This window comes from Vipera berus, assembly GCF_964194415.1.
Source record: "Vipera berus genome assembly, chromosome: 4".
Lineage (NCBI taxonomy): Eukaryota > Metazoa > Chordata > Lepidosauria > Squamata > Viperidae > Vipera > Vipera berus.
In genome coordinates this window covers 20,767,062-20,783,054 of record NC_138206.1, presented here as the reverse complement: position 1 = coordinate 20,783,054, position 15,993 = coordinate 20,767,062, and the positions used below count along the sequence as shown (strand labels likewise).

Genomic DNA, 15,993 nt, shown 5'->3' with positions numbered 1-15,993 from the left:
GGGGGGGGGGGGCAGGAACCTACTGAAAAATTTAAAAAAATGCGCAGAAAGCTCTCTAATTGATTCAGATTTCCAAGATCAGAGATAATACATTTTGGAATATCATCTCTAACCACATGAAAGAGAGTAGCCCTAAAGTACATGTTCCAATTACAGTTTTACGTTTATTAATAATCACTTTATGTTTCTGCAAGTTGTAATGGACTAAACAAATGTCTAGGCACTGCACACAAAATATTTCTCAAACCACTTCAAGTACTCAATCAAAGTACATACTCATCAGAACAAAATTACTGAAGAGGTAATCAAATTAGAGGTTATTCGTAGTTATATTTTATTTGGACTATTTTTTTTAAAAGGTCGGAGTACAGCTTCAAAACTTCATTCACCTTTTGCTTGAAGAATCTGTCGCGAAACGTAAGAGCCCCAAGCTCCTCGATTAAGTCTATTGCTCCTGTGAAACTGAAGAGGAAAACTCTATCTGCATAAGAACACTGCTTGAACATGAATATGAAAACTATGTAAACTTTCAGTCATTAAATGGTTCCAAAATTAGTTTTTGCTTGCTACTTTTTCATTTTTTCTTATTTTATATGTCAGCATTAAAATTGTGATTTCTATATAACTCACATTTTACAAATCCCATTATAAGAGTAGCCTTGGAAGAATGTAATTACTTTTTCCATTTTAGTCACAAATTACTGCCTTGTGTGTCCCTAGCTCCCAAAATTACAGTATCCAACAAAGAGCCAGCCTTAAAGGAATAGGTTTATGCTAGTACAAGGATCTCCATCTCTCCTTGGTGCTGTGCTTGGTTATTTGCTTGCAGATGTTTCATTACTTAACTAGGTAACCTAATCAGTGCTTGTGTGGGATTTGCTCCCTGTTTAAATTCAGTAGCTTGCCCCGCCAGTGCTGGTGTTATTTTTTTTCTTTTGGTTACTGTATGTACAAAAACTTGGAGCCATACAACAGTAACAATAATGTACAATTCATATGCAGAATCCAAATTAGTGGATAATGTTCATTTACTTCAAGCAGTCCCGTCTGTGGGCTTGGTTTGCATTCTCCTGGTTCTTTTGGGTGACTAGCTGGTGACCAGTTGGATTCAGAGGGAAAGAAGCAGTGGTGTGCCTTTTCTTGGTTTAGCTGATAGATGACTTTCAACCAGTCTCCAACTTTTCCTTTTTAGGGAACCAATTATAGAGTATCTCGTAGAAAACTTGATTATTTCAACTGGTCCCAGTTAGGCCCAGTTGTAGGACTGAAACAATTCTAGTTAGTCTTGTGAATGAGCATCAGGACCTGTGGAGTGGAGGGCTGGTGGGTAGGACACTCAGTACCATCAAACAGATTTTTTTTTCTGGACGACCAGCAAAGGTTAGGGTGCTAAATAATAGTGGTTCTATATAGTTGTAAGGACCCGCTTCAAAACCTCACCCCAAAAAAGCAGGACTCTTGGAAGAGTTTCATTCCAAAAGGAACTTTTATTAGGAGAAGCAGATAGAAGGCAGGATCTGAGGGTTTTCCGCTCAAATCAATAGGTTAAATGGGGGCTCAAGTAAACCCCATCCCAAGAGTTCATCCGGTCAGTTCAAACGAGCCAATCCCCCGGTTTTAAGTCCAGTGTGGGAACGAAGTCTGTTCCCATGCCTGCCTGGGAAGATGCTGTTGGGTCTTCACACCTTTTTCTTTTGCAGTGAGAGAGAAGCCAGAGGCACATTCCTTTCTCACCCCAAGTTGACATCAAGGGAAAACAACTCAAAGAGCAAGCAGATAGAAAAGGCAGAGGGGATACATTGTAGATAAGCAAAAGGAGAAAGGCATCACAAAAGGCCTCCCCCTTAGGAGAATGACAGGACCCACAGAAAGAACCCAGAAAGGGACATTATCAACCACCACCCCCTGAGGAAATGGGTTCTGACAATAGTTCTTTAGTGGATATGGAGAGGACGGCTTTTATCCATGACTACTACAATTGAGTCAATGTTCCCACCTAATGTTTATAAATGCATGAAACCATTGGGAAAACTAATATTTGGAAATCTTGAACTTTTGTCTTTGGAGTTATGAAGGTTTGGATAAGGTCAAACAAGCTCAAATACTACAGAGATGGAGTTGCAATTTGTCAGTAAATAATGTGGCAATTCAATAAATAACCCTGGTATTCAGAATGGCATTGTTCTTCCCCTGAAGTGCTTTGTGACATGGAGATCTGCTGATATGCCCAATAGTGACCTTAACAGTTACGTTGCCATTTAGCAGTTTAAGATTAAATATACTAGTATTTAATTTAATCTTTCTATTAGCTATTTTGATGCTGTGACACTAAAAATAAATAGCAGATGTAAGCTGAAGTTTGACTACCAAAAGTTTAATTTTTACACACAAAAGGGATTTATGCACATCTTACAGTTTTATCTTAGAACCAATGTAGTAGATTAGATCAGGGTAATAGTTTAATCATTTGGGGAGCATTGCGTGGATGGAGTTCAGCATAAATCTATAAATATAATCCACCTTAAAAAAATAGCTCAAATGTATCTGAAAAACTATTTTTTCCTGTACCTATTAAACCTAAAGAAGAAAACACTACCATTATTACATTACGGTATCTCTAGGTACAAATTTTGTTCCATACTTTCTAAATGACCCATCCTAAATTTCTCTTATATTAAACTTCTGCTCAGATAAATTAGTCACAGAAGTTCTTTATTAAGTAGAAATGCCTTTTTTGTAACAATAGAAATTTATAGCTGTTTTTTCTTTTTTTTAAAAAAAACTTGAATGTAAACATCAAAATCAGGGCAAAATGTGAGCATTTATACACAACCAAGATACTTGCTCTTAAAAAGTTTATCATTCCACATTGTGGAAATGTTGGGCTGAGCCTTACAAACTGAATTACAATCATTGACACAAATACAGCTATGTCTACAAAATAAATCTCACAATTTTTTAAAGCAGTGTATTTGCTACATACGGGAAGATTCACATGTAAATATCATTCAAACAAAACAAAGTGAGATTAAACAACACTGAATGTACCAGGAATTCCATACTTCTTGAGACTCAAATGAGGAAAAGAGTCCAATAAAATTGCATCATTCATTAAGTCATTGTAATTGCACTCTATAGGCAGCTATCAGCAGTTTAACCTGTAAGGAACAAAGAGTCACTGACAAAATCTTTCCATCTCAAAAGTGTGAAATCCATAAGAGCATATTAATAAATTCACAGTGTAATAGTATCTCATAAAATAGAGCATTTCATACATTCAATATATTTTAGAGGCATGTTTGTACACATTTTCATATGAAAAGACATTTTAGAAAAGCCACTCTTTATAAAGTGTTTTATAAAAGAGTCAGAATTTGGCTTACATTAGGCATTTCATAACATTTTAGTAAGCGCAAAATTGCCTTGGAATTTTAATATATTCATTTGAATAATGCCCTTCATTTGCAGTGCTCACCTTTGCCATTGGAACTTCTGCTAAACGTATGAAGAGCTTGTTAAGGCCTTGAATAGGACTGAAGGAATAAATAAAATGACTATCCTAAAATAAAGAGGAAAAACAACTGAATTCATTGCACAGATACAACATCTCTCTTAAGCCAGGCAAAATATATATATAAAAAAACAACAACCCCTTTTAATCCATGTTAACCCTTGTTCACCAACTAAGCCTGTTACCGACTTGCATGGCAAAAGACCTAATGCCAACCATAAAAACTACAGCACAACTAAAAGCACATGCAACTTCTAGGAGGCAGATATAAAAAATAAGGAACAGGAAAAGAAGCATATAGTAATCTTGAAACAGGTTTTTAAAGCACTAGTCTACATGAACTTTTAATATAATCCAGTAAGCCTTGTCTTAGTATTTTTAATCACTGGAAACCACCTTAAGATGGTTGGAAGTGAGGTTTGGCATGGGCAGAGACTAATAGAGGAAATGTACGTGTAACTCCCAGTAAAATAAGCCCAAGGGTAAGGAGAGCATATGGCTGGATAAGACTGGCATGAATGCCCTAACAGGTATTAGCCTAGCCACTCACCTGTAAGATCTTCTGGATAAGCTGCTCTGTCTGGGCAGGATGGCAGGCTCTGTTGGGCTGGGAGGGAGGGGAAAGGATGAGATGAAGGCAAAGGGTACCTCTCTATACTCGGAGCCAAATAACAGGTACCAGAGGCACCTTCAAGTACTGCCTGAAGGCAGAACATTCTTTCGACTGTTTCTTGCTTATCTTTCATTCACAAATCCCTTGCAAAGCTTCTAAAGCAGGAGTGGGCAATCTACCCCGCCTCTTGCAGGCCATATTGTAGGTGGGACTGAAGCAAGCAGTAAGCAGGGCCAGAGCCAAAAGCCAAGAGCAATGGGAATACCCATTTGCTCTCTGATCACCCTCCTCTTGCAGACCTCTCCCTCCTCCTCTGTGTCTCCCAGTTGCAGGAGAGGGACAGACAGCAGAACTTTCTTGCACAGAGATTCTGAAATTAGGCCAAAGGCAGGGCAAAATTTGCCCAAGGAGCCAGTTTGCCCATCCCTGCTCTAAAGTGTATTCTGTCTATTCCACACACAAGTATTTTATAGCATATTTAACTGTACTTAGCTAAATGAAACTGCCATCTACTATCACACTAGCATCTCTGCAAGACCTGTTAAAGGTAAACCAAAAGACTCTTTATGTATTTTAGAGACCTTTTTTTAATTAATAGGAAGGAAACATTTACAGTTAAGCTAGTCAGCAAAAAAGGGGTAGTAAATCTATTCTAGTCAATTAAATAATATGCAAGCTTTCAAATATGTTGAAAATTGTTACTAGCTATTAAACTAAATGAAAATGAGAAGGGAAGCAATGATAAAGTATGAAGTTGGAAAGAAAGCTATAGCTTATAGCCTTAAGGTGGAATCTAGGGCTTATGTAATAGTTAAATAACGGGCTACTTACTGCCTGTTATGTGCAAAAAAGTAGCAAGGAATGCTGGGACAAACACAATAAATAATTGCTGTGTATAAAAAGATTGAATCTAAGTGATGGGCAGATGTGCACAAATATGCGTGTTTGGTATTTGATGGGGAGAAAAAGAGCTGCTAGTGCAACTCACCAATATTTACCAAAAGTATAGATACAACTATATATTTTGACCAATAAGAAGTACAATTATTTAACTTTGATGATCTTCTATATCCCATTCTGATATTGTTTTAGGTCCTCAGCAAAGAAAGATGTACTATATAAAATGCAGGATTGACACATTCTTCTTGGAATAATAAAGTTCATAGCTAAAAATGTACACTGTTGCCTTTTTTATCATGGACAATATGGAGTAGCCTTTGAGCTGAAGAATATTTGGTCTGCCTCAAGAGTTTTCAAACATTAACTCTAATGAATATGATGCTATTCTATTGTTTAAGAAATATGGCTGAGCAATTAGTGGGCCCATAAATGTAGATACAACCATTTTAAGATACTGTAGATATGAAATAAACCATGTTTAAACTATTTATATATCCAAGCAGTAGACAGGCAAATCCTTCACAACAAATAGGAGATATCAAGGATTGAAACTGAGAATATTTGTATGCAAAATATGAGCTCAACCACAGATTTTTCCAAATTTTCAAAAAAACTGAAGCTATTCCCCATAACATAAGATTCAGTTTAAAATGAGGCTTCATTCCTCTGTTAAAAGGATGAATTGTTAACTCTTAGAAATAAAAAACTATACATTTCTAAAGATGATATAAGTAACCAAAGAGACGAAAAAATTACCAAAAACACAGGCAGCTGGAATTTGTCATTCAAAACCACAGCTTGCACACTGCATGGTCCACAGAGTCGAGCAATGACATCATTTCCCAAAAAGTTTGCATGGAAAATGAATAAAAGAATCCCAGATCCTGTGGCAAAAACAATGAATACTTCTTTGTGAGAACATACAAGAATAAAGAACAGCTCTCGCTCTCCCTATGAAAAAAGTGATTAATTATAACTAGTTTCTAATACACAAATAGATGGCAGCTTGAATTATATCTTGAATAATAAAAAGCAGCTGTACTGATTGTATTTCAAATTTCTTAAGCCATGCAGCTGCAAATCAGATCCCTTCTTTCATAACAAATGCCTACGTTTGATTCAGAAAGATAATCTGGAAAGTAAATGCTTAAAGAAACATGAACTGATTTGGGAATCTTAAAAGACTAATTTCTTTTTACATTCTGTATGTAGGATTATTAAATAAAGAACTCATTAATATACAATTTTAATGTAAAGTTAAATACGGTCAGATATTTTAACTTTGGTAAATCCAATTTTTAGGATTATAATTCTGGAAAAATTATTTCCTGTTTTTTCTATCATAATGCAATTTTATGCACTTGGAAGATTCAGATAAGCTTAACACAACTATTAAATATACTATATTGTCTCACTTTCTCAAAAAAAGAAAAAGCAATAAAATCTATCAATCTCAATACTTTATTTCTTTACCTATGCTATCTATTATCATTAGTAGAATATTTTAGCTTGACATGTTTTATTTATTTAAATATCCGAACTGGTTGATGCTCATAGGGTAGATATCACACCCTTAAATATCTGGATTTTCATTTCACTGATCAAATTTGTCTCCAAATACAACCTTCAGGCACATTCTGTGGGGCCTTATAGGTGAATTCTGAAGAATAATCTGGTCCCTCACAAAGCAGATGACATGCAATATCAAATATTGGCTCCATCAAATTAAGACGGGCTTCAAAGTATTCCCTGATTGTCTCTTCTGCCACTCGGGTTAACCTAAAATCAAGCAAAATTAAAACGTGTAATTGTTGTATTAGAAAAGGGGTCATAGTTCATTTTCAATGAGTAATATTTTGCCAGTTGATGACCACCTTCTATTCACAGAGGGCCCTAAAATATCATTAAATGGAAGGAACGTAAAAGGTCAGAAAAAAAAAATGCGCAGCAGCCCTTCCTCCTACCTCTCAAGACCACTACTGTAAATCCAATCTACTTCTGGATTCAATATTTAGAACTGAATTCCATAGCAATAGTGGTGAATATTTGTATTACGTTTATTTCCCCAAACTCTAAAACTTCTGCCCTCAAAGGCCTTGTTCTAATTTTGTTGATACCTTGCACTGAAAACAAATAGATTATCTATTCAAAGGGAGGAAATAAGAGATTTTTATAAGCCAAGTCTGTTTCTTTCATTTTACCTGTTATAAAAATAATATTAAATATAAATACACAAAAGCAATGAGCAAAAAAAATTTAAAATTAAATAAAGATGACTACAATAAATGTGCCTCCCTCAAACAGCCCCACTAATTCATTTTTAAAGAACTTTTTCTGCATAGTAGCTTCTTCTCTACACAGCAGATAAGCAAAATTCTTTTCCCCCACCCTGCAGATTCCTTATATCCCTCTTAGTTTTTTCAATGTCAAAGCCCATTCTTTGTCTTCCAGCAACTGAATATATCTGAATCATGTCATGATTAAGCAGATTGCTAATTACCCTGCCCACTGAGGCTCTGGATTTAACCTATCAAAGCTGAATTCCACAGAGAATGCATGGATGGAGTTAGTTTTCATTTTAGATATTGTTAATATGATATTTTTGTTGTAGTGTATTGTATTTATTGTTTAGTTGGCATAATTGTATTTTAATTTTGTAAAGTGCCAACACTCATTGCATTATGTAAATATATTAACCACTATAAATATACCAATTAAATCAAGATTTTAAAAATTAAATAGGCTTTATGAAAAAAAAGTTATTCATATAAATGAGCAAAGCCTAGATAAAATGTCCTAACAGTAATTATAAAAAATCAAAATAGTTTATTACATATTTATTATTACTTATTAAATTTATAAGAAGATACATAAAATATATTCATTCACAAGAAAAAAGTACTAAAGCAAATATAAATAAAAAATAAAAAATAATTTTAGGATTTTCTGGGTTTGAAATATAATCCAAGTTTTGGCTTACATAAAACAACTTTAAAAATCCTTCAACTTGAATCCTAAGAACTCATGTTAGAGGCCTAAAAATCCCTCACAGAATGAAACTATTAATAAAGGCAACATCCTCCTAAATGCTAACAGTAAAATAAGCATGCAAAGAGTCATCTAATTAAGTATTATATTAAAATGTTTAAGAAATATAATTTTCCAATTTAAAAAAATCTGACATCAACATTCCCCTATTCACTAAGGAAATTGAACCACCTCCAATGCAAGGACTTACGTAGCCAAATGACTCCTGAGGAGTTCGGACACTGATAAATTATTACACTGTTTGGCAAAGTGAAGAGCATTGCTCTGATGCTTTGATGAAATATTGCAATCAGCTCCATTTTCAATCATTAGACGGACGATATCGTAATTTCCTCTCTTACAAGCCTACATGTGAGAGTTTACCAAGAGATATTATGAAAACGCAGTTAAAGGACATACATATTTTGGGGCAGATGCTAGTAGCACTGGATTTCATAGATTTACTGTGTAGTGCTGGGCCTGGAAATAATTCAGTGGCTACAGTAATACAAAATGCAGGGGCCTAGGCAAAAATGGTTACATCCTGATATACCTGGGACAAACCCTTCGCTCTAGGAGCTGCCCTGGTGGCCAATTGGCTTCTGGGTGTGCTACAACATGCTGGTTGTCTTCTTTAAAAGGCTCTACACCAGAGGACCCCAACCTTTTGGGAACCAGGGACCGGTTACGTGGAGAGAGGTTTTTCTGTGGATCGGAGGGGGTGTGGTTTTGTGTGCTGCCTGCATCCCGCAGATGGAGCTTTGCTTGTTTATGCAGACTGGTTGCTGGCACGTTGTGGCCTGGTACTGGTCCAAAGACTGGGGTTTGGGGACCCCTGCTCTATACATTTCCAGACCAGGTTTTCTGAGGGACCACCTTCTCCCACATTCAACTGTCCATAAGTGAGATCACATACAGGATCAATTCCCTCAGATCTGAGCTTAAGTTATTAAACATTAACTCAGTATAGCATGCAAGTCTGTAATCTAGCAATAAATGCTGAGTTATCTTCAACACATAATGGTTTTATAACATTATAGTTCATTATCATATTTGTTTTACCCCAAATATGAATATTTCTTGTACTTATGAATCAGTATGTAGGCGTAAATCTTATTTAATTCGTGATTTCTGTATTAGAAGTTTTACAGAAAATAACTTGTCTAGAAGAAAATATATCCTGATTTACCATTGTTCAAGTTTACTCAAGTTAACAACAAATACCTTCATTAATGCAGTTTCACCATTCTTTTGCTGCACATTCACATGTGCACCAGCTTCCAAGAGAAGGGCTGCCGTAGTTAGATTGTTCTACAAAAACAAAATGATTCATACATGAATATTTCAAACCTAAGAGAACATAGATAAAATGAAAATAATCGAAGATCGATATAAAGATTAAAGCAAACTTATACTATGATTGGTGATACAAGACTTCTGATTTTCTTTTCTATTTATTTTTCCATCAAGAATAAATAAATAAAAATGCAAGGTCAGCAGATTTGCTGCTATATAGTTTTATTTATTATACTAAACCCGTGACGAATTCTCATGTATGTTACTTAAAAACATAATTTAGGATTGCAAGCCAGTCATTACATATTGAAAATATTGTTAGATATATATATATATGCATTTTCTTTCAAAGTAGAACTCAAGGTGACCAGCAATTCCTTTCCTATTTGTAAAAGGAGCACCTCTTTCTTTGCAGCAATGCTATCTAGATAAAGGGTCCCCAACCCCTGGGCCATGTGAATGGCTGACCAGTGGGCCCTTGTGCATGTACGCGCTGGCCTGCTACTTGTGCAAGTCGGGCTGCAAGTGCCCGCTGGCCTGCCACTCATGCATCCCAATTTCCCTTTTCCCCCAGCCATAAGGTTTGGGGACCGCTGATCTACTAAATTGCTTAGCACTAGAACTACAGGTAGGCATCAACTTAGGACCACATTTGGGACCAGAATTTTGATTGCTAAGCAAGTCATCACATGACTGGACCCAATTTTATGACTATTTTTATTGTGGTTGAGCAAATCACCATAGCCGTTTTGCGAATTGCATGGTTGTTAAGGGAATCCAGCTTCCCCAATTGCTATTTCTTGTCTGATACTGGCTGGTTGAAAATTATGATCTCATTATCACAGGATGATGCAACTGGTTTTAAATGTCAGCTGGTTGCCAAGCCTTACGAATTATAATTGTGTGACTCCACAAGATAGGCATAAGATGCAGAAGGATCTTGACAGACTTGAACATTGGGCGCTATTTGACAAAGTGAAGTTCAATGGTGAAAAAAGTAAGGTTCTACATTTAGGCAAGAAAAACCAAATGCATAGGTATAGTATAGGTGGTACCTTGCTCAATAGTAGCAACTGCGAGAGGGGTCTTGGCATCCTAGTGGACAATCAATTAAATATGAGCCAGCAGTGTGCTAAAGCTGCCAAAAAACTCAACACAGTGCTAGGCTGCATTAACAGAGGGACAGAATCAAGATCACGTGACCACTTTACAATGCCTTGATAAACCACACTTGGAATAATGCATCCAGTTTTGGTCACCACAATGGAAAAAAGATGTTGAGAGTCTAGAAAGAGTGCAGAGAAGAGCCATAAAGATAATTAAGGGACTGGAGGCTAAAACATATAAAGAACAGTTGCTGGAATTGGGTATGTCAAGTCTAATGAAGAGAAGGAAGAGGGGTGACATGATAGCTGTGTTCCAATATCTCAGGGGTTGCCACAGTGAAGAGGGAGTCAAGCTATTCTCCAAAGTACTTGAAGGCAGGACAAGAGGCAATGGATGGAAACTAATCAAGGAGAGAAGCAACCTAGAACTAAGGAGAAATTTTCTGACAGTTAGAACAATTAACCAGTGGAACAACTTGCCTCCAGAAGTTTTGAATGCTCCAACACTGGAAGTTTTTAAGAAGAGATTGGATAACTATTTGTCTGAATAAGGTAGGGTATAGGATTTCCTGCCTGAGCAGGGGATTGGACTAGAAGGTCTTCAAGATCCCTGTAAGGGTGGTTTGATGGATGTAACTTGTGAGGACAGATCATAAATCTCTTTCTCAGGTCACGGTAGCTTTGAATTGTTAAATGATCAGTCATTAATCAAGGACTACTTGTACTATAAATAAATATGTTCTAACATTCATTTCTTTAAAAAGGAATGTTTTTCCTTAAAAAAATAAACAAATGTGCAAATATTAGAATCAGCAATTCAAGGAATAAGCATGCATTTGTGTAGCAAGTACTTCAAATAATACAAAAATGTATTGTTAGCTGGTAAAATAAATTACTGATCAACTATGGTAAAGTAAATGTTGGCTGAAAAAGATCAAGTAAATCTCTACCTCCTTATTTTTATATTTTCTATACAATGTTAATGTTTTCAAGATGAAGAGAACACTGTCATTTAATGAATCTCTGATGTTGCATGTAGAAGATCCCAAATTTAATCTCAAGCTTCTTATTCAGGTCTACTTGGATTGGTAAAGAATGTAGTCTAAAAATGGAGAGAGGGAACTGCTGCTAGCAAATATGAACAGTACAGAAAGGTATGATTATTTATTTATATTTCACACTTCTTAAAGTCATGATTTAGTAGCAATAGCAATAGAACATAGACCTATATACCACTTCAGTACTTTACACTTTACAGCCCTCTCTAAGCCGTTTACGGAGTCAGCATTTGCCCCCAACATTTTACCAAACTCGGAAGGATGGAAGGCTGTGTTAACCTTCAGTCGGTGAGACTCGAGCTACCAAACTGCTGGAAGTCAGGAGTCAGCAGAAGTAGCCTGCAGTACTGCATTCTAACCACTGCGCCACCAGGGCTCTTAGTGTAAAGTAGCATGGTACTACGTAGTTTCTTGATAAAGCAGTCAAATTTAAGAAAACTTAGAACAATTAATCAATGGAATGGTTTGCCCTCAGACGTTTTGGGTGCTCCATCACTGGAGATTTTTAGGAAGAGATTGGACAATCACTTGTCTGAAAAGTATCCTGCTTGAACAGGGGTTGGACTAGAAGAGATCCCTTCTAACTCTGTTATTCTGTTAAAAAGGTAAATATTGCAGAAAGTATACAACTTAATAGTAAAACTATCCTGGAATGCCCCACCAAGCAACAATATATACAAGACTACCAGATCAGCATACACTACGCATACAGATGACTTTCACTTCCTTCAAAGCAGATGTATGCCACTCATTTCAAGAATTTCTGCTTAGAGCTATAATTAGATCTTAGAATGAATTGTTGGTAGCCTGTTTTAATTTCCCTCTCTATCCCTATATATGAGAAACCTGCCACATATTTGCACGACTCTTTAAATAGTATTATTTCTTGAAACAAGGTAATATTCTTGAGAACACCTATGAGTTTGACTTACTATGGAAAAGCAGTAAAAAAGAGATTAACAGTAGAGTTGAGCCAATAATCTAAATCAGACATGTCGAACTCGCGACGTCATGCGACGTATCGGAACTTTTTCCCATTGCCGGCGATGGGATGGGCGCGGTTTCTTTGTGATGCTCCGGCCCACGGGCCGGCAGTTTGACACCCCTGATCTAAATAGTTAATTATCTTTCCATTAAAATGTCTTCCCCAAAAGCCCAAATTCAACTAGCATTATTTTAGAGGAATGAATAAACAGAAAAAGTGGCAAGAAACGGACCTTTTCAGCCGCATGAATCAAAGCCGTTGTGCCATTCTTTTGTCTGCAATTAACTTTAGCTCCTTTCCGGATAAGAAGTCGAAGAATGTCATCGTGGCCACCTGCAGCAGCCAGCATCACCAGAGTCATTCCACTAGAATCCTAAAACAGTACATTTTTTCAGATGAGTAATTTTTATTATTACAACTGATATACAAATTTGTTAAAGTAATAAATTGTGAAGCAGTCATACTGAAGACCACTTTATGCAGTGTAAATACAAATAGATTTGTGTTGTAGAAATAATAATCTAAAAAATGTGAAGTACATTATCCATGATCCAGTGTCTTTAAATAGTACACTTCAGAAGATTAAATTCCTAGTGTATGATTATAAAAAATAAATGATGCACTCTATTAAAACATACCTCCTGATCAAGATTATATTTTTCGTTTGAATTAAGTGCCATCTTCACCATAGTATAGTTCCCATTTTTAACAGCATCTCGCAGCTGAGCTAGAAAAGAAGCATTCAACAGGAATTAGTATGTTTTAAAAATTGAGATATGCAGCTGTTCAGTCTCTGCATGTTACTGACCTGAAGATATCCCGTCATTTGTCAAGTGCTCTTCATCTTCTCCATCGAGATGTTTCTGAAAGTCCTCTAAGGATAGCCATTCTAGCTGCATGTCCATACCTAAACTCATTGTCTGTTGCTTTGCATCTATTATGTTTGGATTTTCAGAAGAAAAGGAAAAAGTTAAATCTTCCCATTGTCCAATTAATAACTTCTGTAGACATCCTGCCTTCTCTTTACTGATGTACAAGGACCACTTTGAATTCTGAGGGCAGAATATTGTTGGGGGCAATAAGCTGACTTTGTAATAATGCCGCTGGGGTGTGTGTGAAAGCCCTAATAAGCAGGCATATACATGGAATGAAGGCTGCTGCTAAGCTTGTAAGCCGCCCTGAGTCTTCGGAGAAGGGCGGGATATAAATGGAATTAAAATAAAATAAAATAAAATAAATAGCTATTTCAAACCCTCTGAAAATTTGAATTTGACATACATCCTAAACGATTGAAATAGACCGTCAGCCACTTGTCCCATACTCAAAGCACTGTTCGGAACAAAAAAGTGTTTTATAGGTGAATTCACATTCTGCTTATTATCTCTGCAAGTTCAATTACAAAATTCACAGTATTTGAATCCTCTGTGAAATAAATATAGCTCAAGCCTGCTAGTAAGACATTAATGATACATCAGTGTAGATTGTATTTCCTAAAGGACATATTTATTTTTGGATATACCTGGATGGATATATTTATTCGTAGTTTTTATTGATCGTAACGTTTTTAGCATTAGTGATCCACGATTGAGATAATTTGTGCCTTCCTCCATAATCACATGAAATTGCATCTATCCTTAATCAAGTTACATGATTCAGTGAGACACTTGTCCAATAGAATTTCAACACACTAATAGTTGGACTGGGTGTTGGTGACCTGTTCTAGGGAACATTTGACTTACTAGCGATACTTAATGCAATGGATAATGAATAAAGATATGTCTATGGAGATTCTCAGTCATCCAGGTCATCGTTATTCCAAAGATGCTTTTTCACGAGGCAACTGGACTTTCTTGTTTTTGTTTCGCTTCTCATCCAAGAAGCTTCTTCAGCTCTGACTGGATGATGGGGAATGATGAAATGAACAGCTGTCTGCAAGGAATATAAATCCTTTCATTCCCCACTATCCAGTCAGAGCTGAAGAAGCTTCTTGGATGAGAAGCGAAACTTCTTCAAAGAAAAACAAGGAAGTCCAGTTGCCTCGTGAAAAAGCATCTTTGGGAGTGGATAAAGATAGTTAGATAGTTAAATACTAAAAGAAAGGAGACTGAGCTTCCAAGAATTAGACAGATAAGGATTCTTCAAAGGTCACGTTAAGACCTTACCTATTTGTGGATCACAGTATATAGCCATCTGAAATGAGCTTTTGTCCTTAGTGGCTTATTGTTATCTTACCAGAACTGTCCTCAGTTATATCGTGGTCACCCTCTGCTGCAATGTATGCCCAAGTATCAGTCTCATCTCTGCTGGTCCTGCTATGTACTTGCTTATCTTTTAATCTAAATTCGTCTGTGGATTTAGACTCGTGTGCCGAGTCCTCTTTTTTTCGACTCTCCAAATATTCATGTTTTTCTTCTGAACAGATGCTAAACACATCAAATGCACTCCTAATCTCTTTCAAACCTACAACAAGAAAATAATTATTTTTGGACAGTATAGCATGAGTGGGATATGATGATTACTTTTAGGGTTAATATAATTCAATTTGTACATTAAAGTGAGAATCACCTTTCTTTACAATACCCGTCTACAAAAGCCTTGCAGAGGCAAGGGAATGTAAGTTTTTTAAAGGCTTTCAATGATACCTTAGAACTGGGAAAAAACTAGCAAAACATCACCTTACAGATTTCTAATAGGAACATTTGTTACAGCATGTTCACTTTTTTAAGCAAGTGGGGTCGTTTTGTTCTATTGATTTTAAATAAATTACCATATGCATTGTTGATTTATAGGGCAAACTCCACACAAACTCCGCACCTTCAGTCTGCTTACTTTAAGGAGAATTAAGTCATCCAGTGTGATCAGCTCAAAGAGGCAAATTTAAAATTCACCACCACCTAGTGAGACTAGAACAGGGGTAGGCAACCTTGGCTCTTTTATGACTTGTGGACTTCAATACCCAGAATTCTTCAACCAGCCATGCTGACTCAGGAATCCTGGGAGTTGAAGTCCAAGGTTCCCTTCCCCTGGACTAGAAGAAAGAAAGGGGCAGACGGAAAATGCTTCTTTTTGTGACATACCTCTGTGCATGAAACCCTTACTTCTGGAGATCTGAAAGCATGTTCCCATATTTCATTCAGGAAAGCAATCAAGATAGGTTTTTCATATGGCCGAGAGTATCTGAGGTATCCTAGGAATGCTTTGCTGTCAGCATAAAGTACCTTAAGAATATTTTAAATCATTTCCAGATGATTTAATTCTTCAAATTACTTCCTGGATAGGTTTAATTATAAAACGTTTAACATCTCAAATACACTACTTGCAAAGATGTTTTCATCAAGCGAACCTCATAATCAATTTTTCAGCATACTAGGAACTGGAACTGAAATTCCATGCAACAATATTACTAAGCTTAATCAGTTTAGAATATTAGACAAGAATATATTGCATGAATCAAGATTTCAATTTATATAACAGGAGAGGTAAAAGCAGATTTATCT

General features: G+C 36.2%; 2 protein-coding genes across 19 annotated transcripts in view; one reads left to right on the top strand and one right to left on the bottom strand.

Annotated features, from left to right (window-relative positions):
• PSPC1 (paraspeckle component 1) overlaps positions 1-555 on the top strand; it is a 61,231-nt gene extending 60,676 nt beyond the window's left edge. For all 15 annotated transcript variants that reach the window (XR_014026458.1, XR_014026459.1, XR_014026460.1 and 12 more), the window contains one exon: positions 360-555. The gene's annotated coding sequence lies outside the window, so the exon portion shown is untranslated. The remainder of the gene's footprint in view (positions 1-359) is intronic.
• The window catches only part of MPHOSPH8 (M-phase phosphoprotein 8), a 38,353-nt gene that overhangs the window by 11,732 nt on the left and 10,628 nt on the right, over positions 1-15,993 (bottom strand). The window contains exons 5-15 of one of the 4 annotated variants that reach the window (XR_014026457.1): positions 14,729-14,956; positions 13,305-13,430; positions 13,135-13,223; positions 12,729-12,869; positions 9,276-9,362; positions 8,263-8,417; positions 6,649-6,803; positions 5,781-5,908; positions 4,062-4,118; positions 3,476-3,559; positions 3,063-3,158 (exon numbers count right to left, since the gene is read on the bottom strand). Coding sequence is in view for 3 of the 4 variants with exons in the window: in XM_081327917.1 (XP_081184043.1) it covers positions 3,117-3,158; positions 3,476-3,559; positions 4,062-4,118; positions 5,781-5,908; positions 6,649-6,803; positions 8,263-8,417; positions 9,276-9,362; positions 12,729-12,869; positions 13,135-13,223; positions 13,305-13,430; positions 14,729-14,956 (1,292 nt within the window). In the remaining variant the exon portion in view is untranslated. Of the gene's footprint in view, positions 1-2,353; positions 3,159-3,475; positions 3,560-4,061; positions 4,119-4,628; positions 4,663-5,780; positions 5,909-6,648; positions 6,804-8,262; positions 8,418-9,275; positions 9,363-12,728; positions 12,870-13,134; positions 13,224-13,304; positions 13,431-14,728; positions 14,957-15,993 lie in introns of those variants that run through there. The other 3 variants (XM_081327917.1, XM_081327918.1, XM_081327919.1) reach the window with 3 other exon arrangements.